At 36.1% G+C, this 24,398-nt stretch overlaps 2 protein-coding genes across 2 annotated transcripts; both read right to left on the bottom strand.

The window, feature by feature from the left end:
* Positions 1 to 11,274: 11,274 nt before the first annotated feature.
* On the bottom strand, positions 11,275 to 11,868 carry LOC139854059 (uncharacterized). Its single transcript, XM_071843384.1, has one exon. It carries the CDS (start codon positions 11,866 to 11,868, stop codon positions 11,275 to 11,277), a length of 594 nt encoding a protein of 197 aa, XP_071699485.1.
* A 4,479-nt stretch (positions 11,869 to 16,347) lies between these two features.
* Positions 16,348 to 21,799, bottom strand: LOC139852129 (C-terminal binding protein AN). The gene is made up of 7 exons (XM_071841354.1): positions 21,114 to 21,799; positions 18,837 to 18,996; positions 18,619 to 18,749; positions 17,691 to 18,419; positions 17,550 to 17,597; positions 16,956 to 17,069; positions 16,348 to 16,844 (listed from the first exon to the last, which is right to left on the bottom strand). The coding sequence occupies exons 1-7, from the start codon at positions 21,729 to 21,731 to the stop codon at positions 16,770 to 16,772; spliced, it is 1,875 nt and encodes a 624-aa protein (XP_071697455.1). The 5' UTR covers positions 21,732 to 21,799; the 3' UTR covers positions 16,348 to 16,769.
* Positions 21,800 to 24,398: the final 2,599 nt, after the last annotated feature.

Here is a 24,398-nt window from a genome sequence, read left to right as displayed (position 1 = left end):
TAGTATCCGAGCGTTGGTCTTAGAGAACCAGAAAATTTGCATTAGTGTGTCTTATCGAGTTTGTTAGGATGCATTAGTGAGTCTGGACTTCGACCGTGTTTTCTTTAAAAATGATTGCTTAACATTTTTGTTGGAAACTATATATTATTAACATGTATATATTATGTGATATATTAATCTTTTAACATGTTTGATATTGTGTGATAGATGTCTACCTCTAGCACAAATCCCATTGACTCACTTAATAATAACGAAGATTCGAATATATATTGGACTGATTCACAAGTTCCCGAAGAAGAACCGGAAGAAGAATCAGAACCGGAAGAAGAATCAGAACCGGAAGAGGAGGAACCGGAGGAGGAAATAGAACCGGTGGGGGAAATAATAAAACGGTTAAGTAAAAGAAAATCCTCAACCAACCAACCAAGGTTAATTATGGTCAATGGTGTTTCCGCCAAGGAAGCAAAATATTGGAGGATTACCAATTCTCCGATGAATCGGATTCCGACGAGAATTCCGATGATGTTATAGAAATTACCCCAACTGAATTTAAAAAGGCAAAAGAAAATAATAAGGGAAAGGGCATAAAAATAGAGAAATCTAATTCCAACCCCGATGAACTTTATATGTATCATCAACCCCCGAAGCCCTTAAGTTGTAACAATGACCCGGAAACCTCTAAACCACCAGGTTTTTCTAAACCAATGTGGAAAACGACGGCTCGTATTAGGGGAACATCATATATCCCTAGAAACTTGGCAAAACAAACCAAAACCGAAGAAGAAGAAACAAGCGAGTCGGAATAAGATAGTTGTATTCGTGTGGTGTAATATATGTAATATAGTGTGCTTATGCTTTAAGATATATGTAAAAATTGCTTGTATTAATAAGTATTTTTTTTTATGAATCTAACTCTTGTCTATTTTACAGTATAAAAACACAAAATGGATAGACAACCCAATATTTTAAGAGACCTACCCGGAGACATGATTGATGAAATCTTGTCTAGAGTCGGTCAGAATTCTTCGGCACAACTATTTACGGCGAAATCAGTTTGTAAGACATTCGAAGAACGTTTCAAGAATGTCTTGGTTTATAAGAGACTTTCGTTTGAAAGATGGGGGATATCACATTGGGAAACCCATAAGTTACGATGTGTTTACTTTGACGCATATATTGCGGGGAACCCAAATGCTATTTTACGCAACGGGTTAAGAAATTATTTTGACTCAATGTATCCGAATATAGGACTTCATGATTTAGAAAAAGCGGCTAACATGCAACATAAAGAAGCATGCTATGCTTACGGGTTAGTAATGTTCGCTTCTCACCAAAGTGAGAAAAAGAACATCGGGCTACAACTATTAAACAAAACGTTCCCACAAGTGACGGAGTCGGTAATTGGGGTAAGAAATGAGGTTTTTTGGTTATTACGAGACTGTTGGTCATTACGTAACCCTCGTCCCTTTGACGACGTTACAACACACTGTCTTATCAACGGCTATAACGGTTATGTTCCACAAGACCAAGGATGGGAAGTAGTCCTAGTAAAACCAGAATGCATGACTTGTTTCTGGATTTATGAATTACGTGTCTTTATTGCCTTTGCTGAACGACTTGTGTACTAGCTAGAATTATCTTCACAACCATCTTCTATCAAAGTTATTGTGTGCTATATTTCATGCTTTATGTATAATAAGCGGTATTGTAAGTTTGTAAAATATTGTATAAAAGTTTGAACGCGAAATATTATTATAATCAGTTTTTCATATAGAATTGTAGTAGTTGAATTGTATATTAGCTACTAAGTATGAACTTAACGGGTAGGTACTACCCGAATTTAAACTTATAAAACGCTAATATGAAGAAAAAGCTTTTATAAATGAGTTCATATTATGCTACGAAATACTATTAACTACTCTTAATATTCTGTATGATTAACTTGTTCCATTTGACTATTTTGAAGGAAATGGCACCGACTACTCGACACACCGTGAATATGAATGAAGAGGAATTCCGTACTTTTCTAGCTTCAAACATAGCCGCAGTACAGGCTGCGCTACATACCAACAATAACCTTGGATCTAGCAGTACAGGAAATTGTGTAGGATGCACCTACAAAGAATTCACTGCCTGCAAACCTTTGGAATTTGATGGAACCGAAGGACCGATCGGATTGAAACGGTGAACCGAGAAGGTCGAATCGGTGTTTGCCATAAGTAAGTGTACTGAAGAGGACAAAGTGAAGTACGCTACGCATACCTTCACAGGTTCTACGTTAACATGGTGGAATACCTATCTAGAGCAAGTGGGACAAGATGATGCGTACGCACTACCGTGGTCAGCATTCAAGCACTTGATGAACGAGAAGTACCGTCCCAGAACCGAGGTCAATAAGCTCAAGATAGAACTTAGAGGGTTACGAACCCAAGGATTTGATATTACCACGTACGAAAGACGATTCACAGAATTGTGCCTATTGTGTCCGGGAGCGTTCGAAGATGAGGAAGAGAAGATCAACGCGTTTGTGAAAGGATTACCGGAAAGAATCCAAGAAGATATAAGTTCACACGAGCCCGCCTCCATATAACAGGCATGTAGAATGGCTCACAAACTAGTGAACCAGATTGAGGAAAGAATTAAAGAATAGACGGCTGAAGAGGCCAATGTGAAGCAAGTCAAAAGAAAGTGGGAGGAAAACGGTGATAAGAATCACCAATACAACAACAACAGCAATTACAATAATAATCGCAACAATTATCCCAACAATCGCAACATCAATCGCAACTACAACAAACGGCCCAACAACAACAACAACAACAATAACAACCGCAACAACATCAACAATCAGAAGCAGCTATGCCAAAGGTGTGAAAAGTATCACTCGGGGTTCTGCACCAAATTTTGCAACAAGTGTAAAAGAAATGGTCATAGCGCGGCGAAGTGTGAGGTCTACGGACCAGGGGTTAACAGAACGAAAGGAACAAATGATGTCGGAACGAGTAATGGCGGAGCAAGTAGTGTCGGAGCAAGTTATGCCAATGTAGTTTGTTATAAATGTGGAAAACTGGGCCACATTATTAGAAATTGCCCGAACCAGGAGAACACGAATGGACAAGGCCGCAGAAGAGTTTTCAATATTAATGCGGCAGAGGCACAGGAAGACCCGGAGCTTGTTACGGGTACGTTTCTTATTGACAATAAATCTGCTTATATTTTATTTGATTCGGGTGCGGATAGAAGCTATATGAGTAGAGATTTTTGTGCTAAATTAAGTTGTCCATTGACACCGTTGGATAGTAAATTTTTACTTAAATTAGCAAACTGTAAATTAATTTCAGCAGATAATATATGCCGGAATCGAGAAATTAAACTGGGTAGCGAAATATTTAAGATTGATTTGATACCAGTAGAGTTAGGGAGTTTTGATGTAATAGTTGGCATGGACTGGCTGAAGAATGTGAAAGCAGAGATCGTATGTTATAAAAATGCAATTCGCATTGTACGAGAAGAAGGAGAACCCCTAATGGTGTACGGAGAAAAGGGCAACATGAAGCTACATCTTATTAGTAATTTGAAGGCACAAAAACTAATAAGAAAAGGTTGCTATGCTGTTCTAGCACACGTCGAGAAAGTACAAACTGAAGAAAAGAGCATCAATGATGTTCCCGTCGCAAAAGAATTTCCCGATGTATTTCCGAAAGAATTACCGGGACTACCTCCACATCGATCTGTTGAATTTCAAATAGATCTTGTACCAGAAGCTGCACCAATAGCTCGTGCTCCTTATAGACTCGCACCCAGCGAGATGAAAGAACTGCAAAGCCAACTGCAAGAACTATTAGAACGTGGTTTCATTCGACCAAGCACATCACCATGGGGAGCTCCTGTTTTGTTTGTCAAGAAGAAGGATGGTACATTTAGGTTGTGTATTGACTACAGAGAGTTGAACAAACTTACCATCAAAAACCGTTATCCACTGCCGAGAATTGACGACTTATTTGATCAACTACAAGGCTCGTCGGTTTATTCGAAGATCGATTTACGTTCTGGATATCATCAAATGCGAGTAAAGGAGGATGATATTCCAAAAACTGCTTTTAGGACGCGTTATGGTCATTACGAGTTTATGGTTATGCCGTTTGGATTGACTAACGCACCAGCTGTGTTCATGGACCTTATGAACCGAGTGTGTGGGCCATATCTTGACAAGTTTGTCATTGTTTTCATCGATGACATACTTATTTACTCAAAGAATGATCAAGAGCACGAAGAACATTTGAGAAAAGTGCTAGAAGTATTGAGGAAAGAAAAACTGTACGCTAAGTTTTCAAAGTGTGCATTTTGGTTGGAAGAAGTTCAATTTCTCGGTCACATAGTGAACAAAGAAGGTATCCAGGTGGACCCGGCAAAGATCGAAACCGTTGAAAAGTGGGAAACCCCAAAAACTCTAAAGCATATACGTCAATTTTTAGGATCGGTTGGTTACTACAGAAGATTCATCCAAGATTTCTCCAAAATAGCAAAACCCTTAACTGCATTAACGCATAAAGGGAAGAAATTTGAATGGAAGGATGAACAAGAAAAGGCGTTTCAATTATTGAAGAAAAAGCTAACTACGGCACCTATATTGTCATTGCCTGAAGGGAATGATGATTTTGTGATTTATTGTGACGCATCAAAGCGAGGTCTCGGTTGTGTATTAATGCAACGGACGAAGGTGATTGCTTATGCATCTAGACAATTGAAGATTCACGAGCAAAATTATACGACGCATGATTTGGAATTAGGCGCGGTTGTTTTTGCATTAAAGACTTGGAGGCACTACTTATATGGGGTCAAAAGTATTATATATACCGACCACAAAAGTCTTCAACACATATTTAATCAGAAACAACTGAATATGAGGCAGCGTAGGTGGATTGAAAAGTTGAATGATTACGACTTTGAGATTCGTTACCACCCGGAGAAGGCAAATGTGGTAGCCGACGCCTTGAGCAGAAAGGACAGAGAACCCATTCGAGTAAAATCTATGAATATAATGATTCACACTAACCTTACTACTCAAATAAAGGAGGCGCAACAAGGAGTTTTAAAAGGGGAAATTTAAAGGATGAAATACCCAAAGGATCGGAGAAGCATCTTAATATTCGGGAAGACGGAACCCGGTATAGGGCTGAAAGAATTTGGGTACCAAAATTTGGAGATATGAGAGAAATGGTACTTAGAGAAGCTCATAAAACCAGATACTCAATACATCCTGGAACGGGGAAGATGTACAAGGATCTTAAGAAACATTTTTGGTGGCCAGGTATGAAAGCCGATATTGCTAAATATGTAGGAGAATGTTTGACGTGTTCTAAGGTCAAAGCTGAACATCAGAAACCATCAGGTCTACTACAACAACCTGAAATCTCGGAATGGAAATGGAAAAAAATTACCATGGATTTCATTACTAAATTGCCAAGGACTGCAAGTGGTTATGATACTATTTGGGTAATAGTTGATCGTCTCACCTAGTCAGCACACTTCCTGCCAATAAGAGAAGATGACAAGATGGAGAAGTTAGCACGACTGTATTTGAAGGAAGTCATCTCCAGACATGGAATACCAATCTCTATTATCTCTGATAGGGATGGAAGATTTATTTCAAGATTCTGGCAGACATTACAGCAAGCATTGGGAACTCGTCTAGACATGAGTACTGCCTATCATCCACAAACTGATGGGCAGAGCGAAAGGATGATACAAACGCTTGAAGACATGCTACGAGCTTGTTTTATTGATTTCGGAAACAGTTGGGATCGACATCTACCGTTAGCAGAATTTTCCTACAAAAACAGCTACCATTCAAGCATTGAGATGGCGCCGTTTGAAGCACTTTATGGTAGAAAGTTCAGGTCTCCGATTTGTTGGAGTGAAGTGGGGGATAGACAGATTACGGGTCCGGAGATAATACAAGAAACTACCGAGAAAATCATCCAAATTCAACAAAGATTGAAAACCGCCCAGAGTCGACAAAAGAGCTACGCGGACAGTAAAAGAAAAGATATAGAGTTTGAAATTGGAGAAATGGTCATGCTTAAGGTTTCACCTTGGAAAGGCGTTGTTCGATTTGGTAAACGGGGGAAACTAAATCCAAGGTACATTGGACCATTCAAGATTATAGATCGTGTCGGACCAGTAGCTTACCAACTGGAGCTACCTCAACAACTCGCGGCTGTACATAACACTTTCCACGTCTCAAATTTGAAGAAATGTTTTGCTAAAGAAGATCTAACTATTCCGTTGGACGAAATCCAAATCAATGAAAAACTTCAATTCATTGAAGAACCCGTCGAAATAATGGATCGTGAGGTTAAGAGACTTAAACAAAACAAGATACCGATTGTTAAGGTTCGATGGAATACTCGTAGAGGATCCGAGTTCACCTGAGAGCGTGAAGATCAGATGAAGAAGAAATACCCGCATTTATTTCCAGAAGATACGTCAACACCTCCAACTGCTTAAAATTTCGGGACGAAATTTATTTAACGGGTAGGTACTGTAGTGAACCGAACTTTTCCATGTTTATATATATATTAAATGAAATTGTTATTTACATGATTAAGTGTTTCCAACATGTTAAGCAATCAAACTTGTTAAGACTTGATTAATTGAAATAGGTTTCATATAGACAATTGACCACCCAAGTTGACCGGTGATTCACGAACGTTAAAACTTGTAAAAACTATATGATGACATATATATGGTTATATATATAGTTAACATGATTTTATTATAAGTATGTATCTCATTAGGTATTTTAACAATGAGTTATATACATAAAAATGAGACTATTAATTTAAGAAACTCGAAAACGATATATATAACGATTATCGTTATAACAACGTCTTACAAGGTACATATGAATCATATTAAGATATTGATACACTTGGTTAATTATGTTAAATGATAAGTAAATATATTATTAAGTGTATTAACAATGAAATACATATGTAAAAATAAGACTACTAACTTAATGATTTCGAAACGAGACATATATGTAACGATTATCGTTGTAACGGCATTTAACTGTATATATATCATACTAAGATATATTATATATCATAATATCATGATAATATAACAATTTAACATCTCATTTGTTATAATAAACAATGGGTTAACAACATTCAACAAGATCGTTAACCTAAAGGTTTCAAAACAACATTTACATGTAACGACTAACGATGACTTAACGACTCAGTTAAAATGTATATACATGTAGTGTTTTAATATGTATTCATACACTTTTGAAAAACTTCAAGACACTTATCAAAATACTTCTACTTAACAAAAATTCTTACAATTACATCTTCGTTCAGTTTCATCAACAATTCTACTCGTATGCACCCGTATTCGTACTCGTACAATACACAGCTTTTAGATGTATGTACTATTGGTATATACACTCCAATGATCAGCTCTTAGCAGCCCATGTGAGTCACCTAACACATGTGGGAACCATCATTTGGCAACTAGCATGAAATATCTCATAAAATTACAAAAATATGAGTAATCATTCATGACTTATTTACATGAAAACAAAATTACATATCCTTTATATCTAATCCATACACCAACGACCAAAAACACCTACAAACACTTTCATTCTTCAATTTTCTTCATCTAATTGATCTCTCTCAAGTTCTATCTTCAAGTTCTAAGTGTTCTTCATAAATTCCAAAAGTTCTAGTTTCATAAAATCAAGAATACTTCCAAGATTGCAAGTTTACTTCCAAGTTTTCTAAATCCATTCCAAGTAATCATCCAAGATCAAGAAACCTTTGTTACTTACAGTAGGTTATCTTTCTAATACAAGGTAATAATCATATTCAAACTTTAATTCAATTTCTATAACTATAACAATCTTATTTCGAGTGGAAATCTTACTTGAAATTGTTTTCGTGTCATGATTCTGCTTCAAGAACTTTCAAGCCGTTCAAGGATCCTTTGAAGCTAGATCTATTTTTCTCATTTCCAGTAGGTTTATCCAAGGAACTTGAGGTAGTAATGATGTTCATAACATCATTCGATTCATACATATAAAGCTATCTTATTCGAAGGTTTAAACTTGTAATCACTAGAACATAGTTTAGTTAATTCTAAACTTGTTCGCAAATAAAAGTTAATCATTATAACTTGACTTTTAAAATCAACTAAACACATGTTATATATCTATATGATATGCTAACTTAATGATTTAAAACCTGGAAACACGAAAAACACCGTAAAACCGGATTTACGCCGTCGTAGTAACACCGCGGGCTGTTTTGGGTTAGTTAATTAAAAACTATGATAAACTTTGATTTAAAAGTTGTTATTCTGGGAAAATGATTTTTATTATGAACATGAAACTATATCTAAAAATTATGGTTAAACTCAAAGTGGAAGTATGTTTTCTAAAATGGTCATCTAGACGTCGTTCTTTCGACTGAAATGACTACCTTTACAAAAACGACTTGTAACTTATTTTTCCGACTATAAACCTATACTTTTTCTGTTTATATTCATAAAATAGAGTTCAATATGAAACCATAGCAATTTGATTCACTCAAAACGGATTTAAAATGAAGAAGTTATGGGTAAAACAAGATTGGATAATTTTTCTCATTTTAGCTACGTGAAAATTGGTAACAAATCTATTCCAACCATAACTTAATCAACTTGTATTGTATATTATGTAATCTTGAGATACCATAGACACGTATACAATGTTTCGACCTATCATGTCGACACATCTATATATATTTCAGAACAACCATAGACACTCTATATGTGAATGTTGGAGTTAGCTATACAGGGTTGAGGTTGATTCCAAAATATATATAGTTTGAGTTGTGATCAATACTGAGATACGTATACATTGGGTCATGGATTGATTCAAGATAATATTTATCGATTTATTTCTGTACATCTAACTGTGGACAACTAGTTGTAGGTTACTAACGAGGACAGCTGACTTAATAAACTTAAAACCTCAAAATATATTAAAAGTGTTGTAAATATATTTTGAACATACTTTGATATATATGTATATATTGTTATAGGTTCGTGAATCAACCAGTGGCTAAGTCTTACTTCCCGACGAAGTAAAAATCTGTGAAAGTGAGTTATAGTCCCACTTTTAAAATCTAATATTTTTGGGATGAGAATACATGCAGGTTTTATAAATGATTTACAAAATAGACACAAGTACGTGAAACTACATTCTATGGTTGAATTATCGAAATTGAATATGCCCCTTTTTATTAAGTCTGGTAATCTAAGAATTAGGGAACAGACACCCTAATTGACGCGAATCCTAAAGATAGATCTATTGGGCCTAACAAACCTCTTCCAAAGTACCGGATGCTTTAGTACTTCGAAATTTATATCATATCCGAAGGGTGTCCCGGAATGATAGGGATATTCTTATATATATGCATCTTGTTAATGTCGGTTACCAGGTGTTCACCATATGAATGATTTTTATCTCTATGTATGGGATGTGTATTGAAATATGAAATCTTGTGGTCTATTGTTACGATTTGATATATATAGGTTAAACCTATAACTCACCAACATTTTTGTTGACGTTTAAAGCATGTTTATTCTCAGGTGAATACTAAGAGCTTCCGCTGTTGCATACTAAAATAAGGACAAGATTTGGAGTCCATGTTTGTATGATATTGTGTAAAAACTGCATTCAAGAAACTGATTTCGATGTAACATATTTGTATTGTAAACCATTATGTAATGGTCGTGTGTAAACAGGATATTTTAGATTATCATTATTTGATAATCTACGTAAAGCTTTTTAAACCTTTATTTATGAAATAAAGGTTATGGTTTGTTTTAAAAATGAATGCAGTCTTTGAAAAACGTCTCATATAGAGGTCAAAACCTCGCAACGAAATCAATTAATATGGAACGTTTTTAATCAATAAGAACGGGACATTTCATCAGAGATCCATTCACCAAGATCGAAAAGGTTGCCGATCGGAAACAGGAGTCAATCCATTTAATCCACTTCGGCCCAAAACCCATATTGCCCATAATGTCCATCAGAAACTTCCATCTAACACTATCAAAGGCTTTCTCAAAATCCGCCTTAAAAATAAAACATTTTTCCTTTCTTTTTTTTACATCATCTACAAGTTCATTCGCGATAAGAATACTATCTAAGATTGACCGTCCCTTGATGAATGCGCTTTGTTCCGTACCTATCAACTTTGAGATGGTGACCCGAAGACGATTCGACAAGATTTTAGGAATTATTTTGTAGTAGCATCCTATTAGGCTTATCGGCCGATAATCACGAAGGGAGATTGGATCTTTTATTTTTGGAATAAGAGTGACAAAAGACGCATTACATCCCGTTGTGATTTCACCCTTGTCCCAGAACCAACGTAGAGCCTCCATCAGGTCTTCTCTTATTAAACCCCAGAACTTCCTGAAAAATTTGAAATTAAACCCATCGGGTCCCGGGGCTTTTGAAGGCCCGCAATCCTTTATCGCTTCCAAAACTTCATCCTGGCTAAACGGGAGTTCAAGATTTGTCGCATCTTCTTGTGAAATTTTCCGAGTCTCAAAGCCTTCGAAGCTGAACCCTTTGTTGTCATTATCTTCGTAGAATTTTTTAAAGTGATTGTATATTTCTTCCTTGACTTCAATAGGCTCCTCTTTTCAATGCCCGTTTATATAAAGCCCTCGAATATTATTCTTGCTGTTCCTACGCTTTATAACCGAATGGAAATAGCTCGTGTTTTCGTCACCTTCAATTGCCCAGTTAGTTCTAGCCTTTTAACGCAGCATATTACGTTTAACCCTATCTTTTTCAATCCACTTACCCCTCGATTCGATCCATTCATCCCTTTCAGTGTCATCTAGCGAACGTTGTTTGGCTTGCAATTCCCAATTGTTGCAGGTTTCTATTAAGCTTTTAATTTCCTCATCAATCTTACCAAAGGATGTTTTACTCCAGGCTTTGAGGTCATCTTTGACATTCTTGAGCTTTAGACGAAATTTAACATCGGGTTTCTTTGCCTGCACCTGTTTATTCCACGCGTTTGATATGACCTCATCAGCTCCTTTCTCGTTTAGCCATGAATCGAATATTCGGATAGGTTTCGGGCCATAGTTCATGCTCCCATTCCTTAGGAGAAGGGGAGTGTGATCCGACAACTTTCGATCAAGAGGTAGCACACTCAGATCATCCCACATATGAGCAAAATTATTCGAAACTAGAAATCAATCTAGCTTGCTAAGTTTGCAACTGTCATCACTTATCCTAGTATATCTCTTACCAAGAAGTGGTATCTCAATTAACCCATTATTCACAATAAAATCGTTAAAAAGTATTGCTCTACTTTCTACGAATGTGCAATTCTTTCTTTCCGAATTGGATCTCACTTCATTGAAATCGCCACAAACAACCCACGCAACACCCGGGAACTTCAATAATTCGTTCAAACTTGACCAAAATCTTATCTTCTTTGAATCCCTATGTGGTCCGTAGACATTTACCACAACAATTTCCCCGTCTCTCCCTTGTAACTTACCCTTTATAGCGATGAAAAATTCTCCTTCGACCGCTTGATTGACACAGAAGGAGCTCGTGTCCCAAATGAGCATCAATCCTCCCGATCGACCAGTAGGATGTTTAACCGCATACCCCACGTTTTGTGAACCCCATAATGTTTCTACCCAAGTATCACTAACAGAATTAATTTTTGTCTCCTGTACAGCTGCAATAACAGGATGGTTAGCCGACACCAAATTTTTGAACCAAGATTCTTTCCCGTCTTTTTTAAAACCCCGAATGTTAACATTTAGAATCCTCATTATAGCCTGTTATTTAGGACACGAACACGAAAGGGAGAGGCAAATTACAGATCTTGTTCCCCCGAGAACCCCAGCATCTTTGCAAAGTCGCATAATTTGACGCTAGAGTCTGATACTTAATTCTCAATAAGGTCCTCAACACTAATCTTCCTAGATTTCGAGCATAATATCTCATTCAATTTTGGAATATGACTACGCTTAGAGCCAATTGGGGGAGAATACCTGGATTGCTTTTTTCTCCTAGCCATTCTTTTCGCGTTGTTGAATCGAGAGGATGAATTCCATGTCCTGATTTTGTTCCAGGTACTCTCAGATGCATCTTGATTTGACGAATTTTGACTTGAAACGCTTTCGGAAGTGTTTTTTGTTTGTTCGATTTGGATTTTCTTCGATGTTACTGATGAGATGAATTTCTCCACCGCTTCTCCAATAATTGTCCCACCAATTAAAGGTTCGTTATTAGCATTAAGTCCTAAGTCACCCACTGGAATGATTAAAGGCCCACTATCATCAAATGCTTTCTTGGTCTGGATTGGTATGGTCCCCGTGTTTAGAAGCCCACTGAATATGTTTGTTTGACCCAATGAATTCATAATCCCATTATTTGATTTGTTTGGCCCATCTTTAGGAGAATTATTATCTGAAAGAATACGATCCGTTGATTTAGGAGGATAATTAGGTTTATTGGCAGCGGTACTTTCCACACCCTCTTCATCATTAATGTTGTTGTGCTCGATGTCGTTGGAAAGATGCTTCGTATTTTGTGGGCCCGAGAAAGATTTTTCAGTTTCAAATTTTTTGGACTTATCACCGTAATGATTGCATCTTCCCTGTTCAGATTCCGGTACCGGAGCTTCATCGTCGATGGAGTTGCAATCTGAATCCTCATCCATGTCTTCATTCTCAGATTGAACGGAAGAGTTTAACATCGAGAGATCATCATCACAGTCAATCTCCATTTGAATGGTATCGTTCACATCTTCGAAAGCTTTAACATAGAAACATCTTGTTCCATATTCCACTAAAACTGTATCATTCACAATTTCGCTTCCTGTCAATTTCACAAGAACCTTACCGAAGGTTAGATTTTGGTCACCATCTAACTCACAGTTCTCCATATCTAATACCTTGCCCCACCAGCCACCAATTTTCTCAAAGGTTGTTTTACGCCAGTAAGATACCGGGACACCAAAAATCTTAATCCAAGTTAATCTTCCAGCTGCAAGATCTAACTTGTCCCACCTTCTGGGATTCAGAAGCCACCTTCGAATGCCATGGTTAGGGTTTTCAAGCACCATATTGACTGTATCTACTGACTTAACAATGATCATCATGTCAAGACCGCCTAAATATTTTAATTCGAAGTCCCTAAAACCCTCTTCTTCGCATAAAGTTTTAAATTGATTAATGATTTCATGGTTTATTACCTCCCCGACGATAGCTCTTCCCGCTAGATGATCATTATTTAATTTCTCGTCAAGAATAACAACCCTAATGCTTTCTTCAGTTTTATCTTTTTTAGGTTTGGCCAGAAAGCAGGAATAGTGTATTTCTCATGGTTTTTGCATTTGTTTGCTGAATCGTTCTCCTTGTGTGCATAGTCCTTCGCCTTGTGAGTATCACCATTCATCGGTGAATGAATTGAATTTGTTCTCAGGGGAGGGAAATCTTCCGTATCACTGGTTTTCTCCCCAACCTTATCCTTGCTTTTTGAGACATTCATCTTCCACACAACCTCTTCTTTATTTATTCTGGATGTTTCATAAAATCTTTCCTTCGAATCAGATGTTGCCTTTGGGTTCCTGTCTGCACTCAACGTAGGTAAATTAGTTTTCCTTTCATGAGCTTTAAAAGCCCTAAGTCCCTATCCCATGATTTGCACTTTGTTAAGTTGTTCCAGCAAGAGCAATAAATCGCCAACATTTTCAAACCTTACAAAGCCGAATCGATGGCCATTCTTTAGCCGATTTCTGGCTAGGTACACGTCATTCACCGACCCATATTTTGTAAATAAATTCCGTAGGTCAGACACACCCCAGATTTCCGGAAAGTTAAAGAACATAATCGAAGTCACTTGAACATGGTTAACCCCATTAGATCGAGCCCTGTAGTAATTCCCTCTTCTTGCACCTCGTTGTTTCGCCCATGCTCCACCGTTGTTGTCGATCCCATTCCCGGAAGTTTTGCCGTTTGGAGCTCTCTCTCTCACACACATTTTCTCTCTCTCACACATTCTTAGCTCGAGCATTTTTTATAGTTAGGAATAAATTAACAACTTTAAACTTATTAAAGCTTTTAATAAAAAGTAAATGAAATAATCACTTACAAATGACATATGTTATGATCAATCCTGGAATTAGGAGTATCAGGATCACCGGTATTAGGAGAAGTAGTAGCAATAAACCGAAGAAAACATTTGAAGAAATAGTAAAGAAATTATCTCTAGACACAAAAATGATTTTGGTTAAAATGTTATACAATTTGTAACTCTCTGATGTTGTCGATAATTAAGTATAACATAATTAAGTATAACATAAGGCACTCCTCTAGGTACAAACTTACTATAAGTTCGAGAAGAGTTATACGCAAATGCAAAACAACCAAAAACTTTGAGATGATCATTAGAGGGTAAAGGTAAATTTGCATATATATACCCCACATTTCCTTTCGAAAATTCTAAGGTATTGTCGGATTTAACAATTTTAACTTGCTTGCCAAATTTGTGTCTTAACAATGTTGAGAAAATATTCAAAGTTGGGAAATTTATCACGTTTATGTACAATCAGATAAGTCCATGTTGTTTTACTACAATCAACAACAATGGTCAATGTGTATAAAGAAGTATAAACCAAGTACAAAAGAGCAACGAGATTCACTTAAAGAGTAACTTTCTAAACTTTGCCATATGGCAAACAATCAATAAATATTTCATTTTCTGATAGATAAAACGTCCAGTCTTGTAAATGAATATTTTCACTCATTTGAAAATTAAGTATTTAACCGAGTTCGAACATTTAAATACTGTTAATTTTCTTTCACAGTTTTCAGTTTTCACTTCCGAGCATAAAGAGTCATAGGTTGAGTTGGTGAATGTCATCTTAAGATATACTTTGAGAAAGAACGAACAATGAAAGTTACGCAAATGTAAGGATCTTTTACGAAATATCCATGTGGAAGCAGGCAGTAGAGGATATAACATCATGCCAACCTCCAGTGAAGATAACATACACAAACCAAAAAAAAAAAAAAAAAACTCAAACACCATCTCTGAACGAGATGTGTTTTTGCAGTAGTATGCAATAGTCTTTAGTATTAGCCTGCTAAATAAACTTGATTTGGACTGTAAAGTATATAACGACTTAATTGTCGCCATCGAGATTCAAGACGCTTCGAATTTCCAGGTTAAAAAGGCAGTTTGTAACGTCTTTGACTTGTCTTACTTTTGTAACATATAGTAAAAAGTATTATCACTTGTTTTCAGTGGCGAAACTAGGATTTCTTTCACCGGGGGCAAAAAACTAAAAATTTAATCGTAGCAATTTTTTTGGACAAAATTTGAAGATTTTGGGACAAAAGTTGGATATTTTGGGACAAAATTTGAAAATTTTGGAGCAAAAGTTGGAGAATTTGGGGCAAAATTTGAAGGTTTTGGGGCAAAATATGTAGGTTTGAAGGCAAAAAATAAAATCCACCGGGGGCAAAGTCGAAAAACCCAAAATTTTTACACTGAAAAAAAAAATCCACCGGCGCCGACCCCCCCCCCCCCCCCCCCCCCCCCCCTCTAACACTTTCGCCCCTGCTTGTTTTCGATGATCCATTAACCTGCCAACTTCTGCCCAGATGTTCTGAACTGGGAGAAGCTGTACCTTTTTCTTTAAGTGTTGGGGTACTTTTGGGAGGACAAAAATTGCTGGTAGGGGTCCAAATGGGCGACCTTGTAAAACCTCTATGGGTTTATACGAGCGATGTTAAAAGACTAGAAGATTTACTATTTCTAAATTAGATTTTTTTTGCTATATTAGCTATGCACATATGGTCATATGTAGTCAGTAGATTGATTCGTTACAATTTTTTACCCAATTTACTCCGTATAATTTTCCAAATATATTTCATCCAATTATGAGTAATATTTGTGGTTTACGGTTTTCATCTTTGACCCAAGTTGTACTCAAAACAAATAAGTTCTATTATTCAAGTTAATCGAGGATGGCAAGTTTTTTTACTTGCATGCATGCAGCCTAATCAGATTATCCTGTAACCGTTTTTGACCCTTTGTGATAGTTCTACACTGTACTCCACGGTTTCTATGAATTTATTTACAATTTAGTTACTGCATGATTAAATTTAACTTAACATAGTATGTTCAAATGCCCACCAACCCACCCGCCCATCTTGACACCTCTAATAACCATCAATAAAATTCATGGATCGTGTAATCAATCCAAGTAACTACCAGGGCCCCATGGTAAAGGCGGTAAATAAGTGGTCACAAGGACAAAGAACTCTAATGCACAAAAAAAGAAACCCACAAAGCTAACAAAATCTTGAGCACCCAACCTGGTGCCACACCACTCATACACACAAGTAATTTGTTACATAATACTGAACACTTATCGACAAACTAAAAAAACAAAGGTACATATCTCAAGGCTAATAATGGCTGAATAAAATATATGGAACTGGAGTTAGACGAATGGCGATATAAAGAGCTCAAACACAACTGGGGGTCGGATCACGAGTGGAACAATCACAGCCTTTGAGAACTTTTATGCATGTAAAACATAAAGCTTTTCGGAAAGAAAAAAAAAAACTTGAAAACAATAGGACCAACGTCAAGACAAAAAAATGTGCAAGCGAAATCCTATGCACAAGGTTGTTTAGCTTTCTTGAATTAGTAAGGATTAATCAAGCCAACGGGTTATCCCATCATCATCTCCGACAGTTGCTAATATTTCCACACGTACATCTAGAACAGCCTGCAGTTATGAAAAATGGTAAGAGTAAAACAATCTGCATTACATTCAAGCAATTATTATCCAACGTACCAGATTTATACGTAGTAAAATTGAGGAGGAGAAAGTACTTACTGACGGATTTCTACAGTTAACAAGTCTACATTCTTCTAAAGAGCCTTCAAACGTCCAACTCTCCCAGACGTCAAAACTATGACTAGCAAACACAAATTCCATTCTTCTATTTATCTGCATAGGGGTTGCAACAAAGTTACATTTTTAACAAATTTGTAGTTTGAGTGATTTAAATTTAATCACCTGGTCATTGTTAACAGAGGTTTTATTTCAGATAAGACAACTAAATCATGCATTATTCCCAACCCATGCTAATCCGTAACCTCAAATGGAATTCAAATACACCGGCTCAAGAGAAGGTTATAACAACAAGAAAGCGCTATTGCACACTATTAGTAGCGTTTTAACTTTAACAGCGGAAAAAAATATGTTTTTATGAGATCCCAAGAACTTATAGTTCCTATGGTTAAAACACAATACAGAACATCTTGTTTGACAGCGCATGATGTACTTGGTAAACTGATGACACAATATATAAATAACTTCAGATTACATATTTGGCCGGGTACGATTTTTAGGAAATTCCAGTATGTTGTTTATTTGACGAATTATTTGTATATGCATTTATTAACATAAACTAGAGTGAAAACACACCTGCAACAACTTGCCACCCGCAGTGAAAGATCTTAAACCAATCGTATCCTGAGAATATCACAACAAACAAAAGGATCAGCTGAAATGTTACAAACATTAGAAACCTACACACGTTACTACAGTCAAATGCAGCTCACAAACCTTGTTTCTGTAAACAACAAGAAATTGTGCAGCTGGATCTCGTCTTGTTACATTCGACATCGTGTCTAAAAACCATCCACCACCTTGCGCTCGTTGCCTAGAAACATGAAACGCCGAACCGTCCCGTGCTTGCAAAGAAATAACACACCCATCCTTCAACAACTCAAGAGACTTTATAGATTTCATATGTTTAATTGGTGTTCTTTTACTTGTTGAATCATCAGGGGATGCAAAATGTGAACTAGAACTTAAAACTTGGTCTGTGCCACTCATGGCAGCATCATCTTCTTTAAGTGTACTATCTTTATCACTGATTTTATGCATTGACTTTTGACGAGCGTGTCTCTTTTTAGCTTTTTTACTTGATCTACTGCGTTTGATTTCAGTAGTCTGTGATAATATTGATTCTTGAGGTTGACTTGGAGATGCAATTGAGTGTGTAGTATCTTTTTTCATGGGGCTTTCGTATGATACATGTATATCATCTGTTAATTGATAAGTAATAGAGGATCGCAGTGCACCGTGTTTCTCTTGTTTATCAATTTGTTCATCCTCAAAGAGTGATTCATTTTCTTCTTCGTCGTTGTCTGAAATGGCGTCAGTTGGAACAATGTCATCCAAAAAGAATGTTTGCAATATAGATACGGCTTTTTCCCGAATCTCTAACCATACTTCTTCACTGTAATCTGCGCTACGGGGAAGAATTAAAACATTGGGCATCTCTCGTACCTGAAGTAGTTTCATGTTCTATAAGTCAGTATCAACCTATATATAGTATATTTATTTATAGATTGTATCTATTTTGGTTGTAAGCAAAGGTCAAAACACAATGAATTATTAATCAGATCCGTTAATAATAAGTAACAACACATTTAGTTGCATGTTAATATGATTTATCATTCTCATACCCTATGGTTATTCATCTTACCCATGCTTCCATCCATTGAGGCCCTTCAGCACCATCTATAGCGCATCCTGCTAGTGTGCCATCAATCAAGAGCTGTTTTACTGCACAATCATCCAATAACTGGCTGCTGCCTGTATTTACCAAAAATGCCCCTGTAGGAAAACAAAACTCTTTTAATTAGTACATAGAATAGGCATTCTCGTATACTTGTCCACATCATATTTAAATTATAACTTAACCTGGTTTTACATGCTGCAAGCATTCAGCATTCATTATTTGAATTGTATCATTTGTTAAGGCACAATGCAGTGAGATGAGGTCACTTGCAGCAAGTAAATCGTTAAGGGTGTCCATCCTCCTGGCAGCAGGAGGAAATCTGCTTATTCTTTTACCTTTTTCCTGTAAAATACGAGTGCACAATCATTTATAATGAGGAAGAAACTCTACATAAGACATGAAAATAGATACGGCTCTTAAAAAGATGGATAAACTATTCTTCAGTTGGTACATCCCGTTTGGCAATAAAACCTAATACTGTCAAACTCAAAGGTACGTACCCTATACCATATAAACTGGATTATACCACCAAAAATAACAGTCTCAATTAGTTGAAGGAAAGATGGTTAATTTCGGTATCTTAGTATGCACTATTGAACATTAACGAAATATTCAAACATATATATTTCTATTAGTAGGATCATCAGACTAACAATACTATACCAACCACTGTCATTATACATCATATATGTATTTTACCTATAACATGGTATTTTGTAACAGAATTACAGCAAATACAAAAAATGACATTTACGAATCAATATAATTACTAATATAATATAATAATAATATAATAGTGGTGATAATATTAAGCTTCAATGTCTGTTCTGATGATGATACATTAGTCCTGTAAAATGTACACTTGTATCTCTTGCTAAGATGAATATGCATTCCCTTTATAACCTGCATATTACTATCTTACAATTAGATGTTCAACCGGAAATAACATTTTTTAGATACAGCAAACTCTCCACTCATCGAATTACACATTCATACTACCATACATGAACCATATGACGCAACTCAAAAATTTATTCGTTGCAACGTATAAAATCCACCAAAGTATAAAGCCCAAACAATGCATTGATCTATCATTATATTTATAAAGTTCAACAAGGTAAACTAACAAGTGCAACTTTGACAACCCAAGCCCCATCAATTGATAGCATTCAAGTCAGACACATAACGCCAGAGTTGTGAGATGATTTACTAACCCTATGATTATTATCATGTTAAACGTTAAATTAAAATGTAACATGATATTTAATTATCAATAGACTCCACTAGATTTGTAAAAATACTAAAGACCATTTCAGGTTTTGATACGCATGCACAACTTAACACTAACAATGTGACATAATATGTGGTAATACTGTACAAAATAACAAGCTGGTAAGAGAATATTATAAACATCATTGTATAACTTCAACTTCTCCTTTTCCTATCACAATTATCATTGCAAACAAATTCTGACCTACTTCTTGCATTTTAGTCAACATAACCAACGTTTCAAAAAATGGTTAAACAGCACAAAGAAGCAAGACCTTTACACCGGATCTTAACTCTTATATGAATAACTAAGCAGTTAAAAGTATGTTGATAATTTTATATTTGTAACATAAGTGAAGTTCCAATATTTATGGGCACTATGATGATATAGTAATCACAAACTACCTTCACACAAAGAAACACCCTTTAACATAAATCAAATAAAACACTACCCAGTAAGAAAGGCATTTCTTTTTCGAACTTCAACTCCATGTAATCACGCTCTCAATCACTCAATGTTCAGCCTTGGGTAGCATGATCAAAAGGAGTATTTAACAGATATAAAAAAATCAACAAGGAAAATGCTCATTGGCAGATCTAACGACTGGATGGCTGCATAGTTCTTCTAGAACACTGAATATTGGTATGTAAGACTATCTAAACGTACCCATCACAACACTAGTTTTAGGAAGGTAAACTATGTCAATAGACTACAACAATAAAAAACAATCAACCTTGTTAATAACAACATTAAACAAACATGTCCAGTTTACAATAGACTGACCACATTTCACACATTTCTATTGTGGTATCCTTCTTCCCAATTACCTCATCAAAACAGAGTAACATGCCATATAAGTACGTACTAACTTAAGCAACCTGTATCTCCAGAAACTAAAAATTCAAAATTTTGCAACACTTCACACTCAATTAAGCATCACTAATAGTAACACTCTAAAGTCAACTGAGCCTCTATATTAGCAACAATTCATGGCAAATTCACTTTATAACAACATATATAATAAAGCTAATAAATGACTAACGAATCAAAACCTAACGAATTAAAACATTTGCAACACCTCACACCCAATTCAAACATTTGCAACACCTCACACTTCAAACTAAACCGAGCATATAGCTAAAAATTGACTAACGAATTAAAATCTACTGCGATTAAAAACTAATTATACCTCAGGAACCTCATAATAGAGCACACTAATTTTAAACGCCAAACTCCGTGTAGCCAAAGACCTAGCTGAAGCAGACCGGCCAATAATCCCTAACACAAGTCCTCTACACCTACGCATTCCACGGCAAAGCGGTTGTACGGAGCCTAACCAACCAGAAGCCGAAAGCGCGTGACGAGATAACAAGTGCGTGCGTCTCAACAACCCTAGAAACAACGCCATTACAGTATCAGCAACCTCTTCAGCTCTCGAGACGTCCACGTGTACAAGTCTACCAAGCCCTAGGTCAGCAGCGATTGCAGAATCAACGGACCGATCAGACGAACCGAGACATAGAACGATCTGCCATGGCCGGAGCCGGCGTTGAGCGGCGCGTGGTAGGAACGCTAGGGAGTGCAGAAGAACAGCTGCGGCTGATTCGATCTTCGCCTCTGCGAGTAAACTTAGAGGCACGTGCTCGACACGTGCGACACCGGCTAGGTATTCTTGCTCGATGGAGATGTCTTCTATGCAATTGAGAGTAACGACTAATGGAAGTGAAGGTTGTGGTGAGGAATTGCTCCGGTAAGACATTGTCGCCGGCGATCTGGTTTCTAGATCTCGTTTCGCCGTCGACGTCATTTTGGTTGTTCGCTACTTGGGGTAGTGGGGGTGTCAAAGAGAGTATGGGGTTGTTTTTGAAACCTAATTCTTTCTTTGTCAACGCAGGTCCTTACAGATTTAATTTTTATTCATTTAAACGTTTATTGTAGTTTTTTTTTAGATTACAAGTTACTAATAGATAGTTCACGCGTTACCACGTAAAATTGTTTCGCTCAATATTATAAATATTATTATTATTATTTCGGTAGTAAAGATGGTCCGTACATTGCAATAGAAAATTATTTGCAATAATTAATGGTTCTGCTATACTCATTAAACGCTCTTATAATTAACAATATGCATATTGAGATGTGATACAAATCTTTTATGAAATACTCCGTAAATATATTGTACACAAGTTTAATAAGATCTTAGGTAATGCAGCGCAATGGCTCCGAAAATAGCACCATCATGTCACCATCGCGCCACAGCGCGGCGTGATGGTCGGTAAGAATGTCCAGCGCGATGACTGCTTCATGGGGAAGTTTTGCGGCGTAAGGTTTAAATGACCAAATGGGACTCAAACACGTGACAAGGTTGGCAAGTTCAAACGACAATATGGCCGATAAGAATAAAAAAGAAAAATATATTTTTTTTATAAATACCACATTTCAAATATTATTTTTTCATATATTTCTTTCAATATTCTCTAATTATTTCTATACTTTTTATAAACAAACTTGAATATGCAATCTTTGTTTAAACTTTGCGATATTTTGGATTCGGATGACGAATATGAGTTGGATCTTTTACGAGCATATGCCGAAAAATTAGATGCTGGAGAGGGTGAAAGTTCTACTTAACGGTTTTTGCGGTCTCGAATTTACATTCTTAGAGATAGTGAACTTGCAGCCAAAATTTTAAACAAAACTTGTAACGACCCTGGAATTTTCAACATTTATTTATTAATAATTATTATTATTAATACGTGTGATTAAACGAATGTATGTTATTACATTTACATGTTGCCATGATTGCCCGAACTTGACTTTAATTTCCCGAAACGTCTTTGTGACACCCGGAACTTTCACGAATAATATTTTTAGATATTATTTACATTCATGATTAAGTTTATTAATCATTTCAATTAACTAAAGTTGTTAGTTAATTACATGGGCTTTATTGGACTTATTTGTTAATTTATTGAACTTGGGCTTTGATTAATGTTGTGGACTCTTGAACTTGGGCTTATAAGCCCACCCTACCTTTTAAGTGGATTAACTAGCCCACTTAGTCATGTAAGTAGTACTTGTAAATGTAACTAGTTAGTTTCATGCACTTGGAATCTAGTTGCACACCTTCCCCATGCATGCACCCTTAATATCCACACTTTTAAGCTTTAGCATGTAAGTAACCATAGAACACTTGCCTTCCCTTTTTTTTTTGAGCTGCTGGCCGCCAGCTTCTATGGGGTAGAAGAGTTCAAAATTCTTTTTGTTGTATTACTTAGTCACTTGTTTACTCTCTCAAAAACACACACACACTTACTTGCAAAAATCCTCTCAACTTTCCTCTCTTTTTCTCTCTAGTTCTTGTAAGTAACTTGAGTTTTTCCTTTCTCTTTTTCTTTGCTAAAACCGAATCCCAATCATCTTCATCATCATTCTTTGTTGTTAAATTGTTACTTGATCTTGTTGTAGCTTACTTACTTGTAGTTGATTAGTTGTTTACTTACATATTACAAGAATAAACTTTCTAGTTTGATTCTTCTTTTATCTTGTTAAAACAAGAACAACAAGAACATATACTTTCTAGTTATGTTCTACATTTGTTATTTTTAAAAGATTAATGTTCATGTGTTGATAAACTCATGCTTGTAAGTCATGTTAGTAAACTTTAAAGTTTACTTTCTTAAAGATCAAACTTTGGTTTGAATCTTTAAAGTATGAACAACCATGAACAAATTACATGTTTACTTAGTTTACTTCTTCATTCTTGCACTTTAAATTCATGTAATTAGTTTAAATGGTCAAGAACTACAAGTTAGCCTTGATCTCTTTAATCTTGAACTAAAAGTCAACCTTCAAAGTTCAAGAACACACAAATAAGTTTTCTTTAAATATAACTTTGTATACTTATGCTTGATCTAGACTTTTGGGTCTTGGATCTTCAAGATCTAACTAAGAACCATGTTCTATACCTTAAGATCTTGATTAGTTAGTTTATTTTCAAGTTTAGAGTTCAATATTTCTATTATAGTTCATGTAAGTGTCAAACCTAAGACTTTGATGTAACTTTGGTTCATCAAACTACATGCAACTCTTAAGTGAGTTGTGCTTCATGTCTTAGACTTGCACTAGGGTTATGATGGTCAAGACTTGGTTAAGATGATGTAGATACATCAATGAGTTGTACACTTGAAGCTATATGCATCAAGGATGAGAACCATGATGAACATCAAGCACCAAGACCACCGGAACTCACTTAAACTTACTGTTTCTGTCCAAACCCTACTGACCTGCTGTTTCTTTAACAGACCAGTAGACCTGGGCTACTGAGACCATGATTTTTAGATATAACTTTTCGATTAGATAACTTTTCATATAGGACTCGTCTTAATCCGAGTTACGGTTTAGGATTTATGGCCCTCCGATCGTCACTATGTCCTTTAACGTTGTGCAGAAAATTTCTGACCTACTCGCACTT

This window comes from Rutidosis leptorrhynchoides, chromosome 6 (genome assembly GCF_046630445.1).
Source record: "Rutidosis leptorrhynchoides isolate AG116_Rl617_1_P2 chromosome 6, CSIRO_AGI_Rlap_v1, whole genome shotgun sequence".
Taxonomy (NCBI): Eukaryota; Viridiplantae; Streptophyta; class Magnoliopsida; order Asterales; family Asteraceae; genus Rutidosis; species Rutidosis leptorrhynchoides.
This window is presented reverse-complemented; position numbering and strand designations above follow the sequence as displayed.

Excerpts from the sequence above, each read along its gene's own strand:
- LOC139852129 (XM_071841354.1), bottom strand. The coding sequence starts at position 21,731 with ATGACGTCGACGGCGAAACGAGATCTAGAAACCAGATCGCCGGCGACA. Across the intron at positions 17,598-17,690 it reads TTGTTGTTTACAGAAACAAG|GATACGATTGGTTTAAGATC; the intron begins GTTTGTGAGCTG and ends TGATATTCTCAG. Across the intron at positions 16,845-16,955 it reads TTAACTGTAGAAATCCGTCA|GCTGTTCTAGATGTACGTGT; the intron begins GTAAGTACTTTC and ends TCATAACTGCAG.
- LOC139854059 (XM_071843384.1), bottom strand. The coding sequence starts at position 11,868 with ATGAGGATTCTAAATGTTAACATTCGGGGTTTTAAAAAAGACGGGAAA.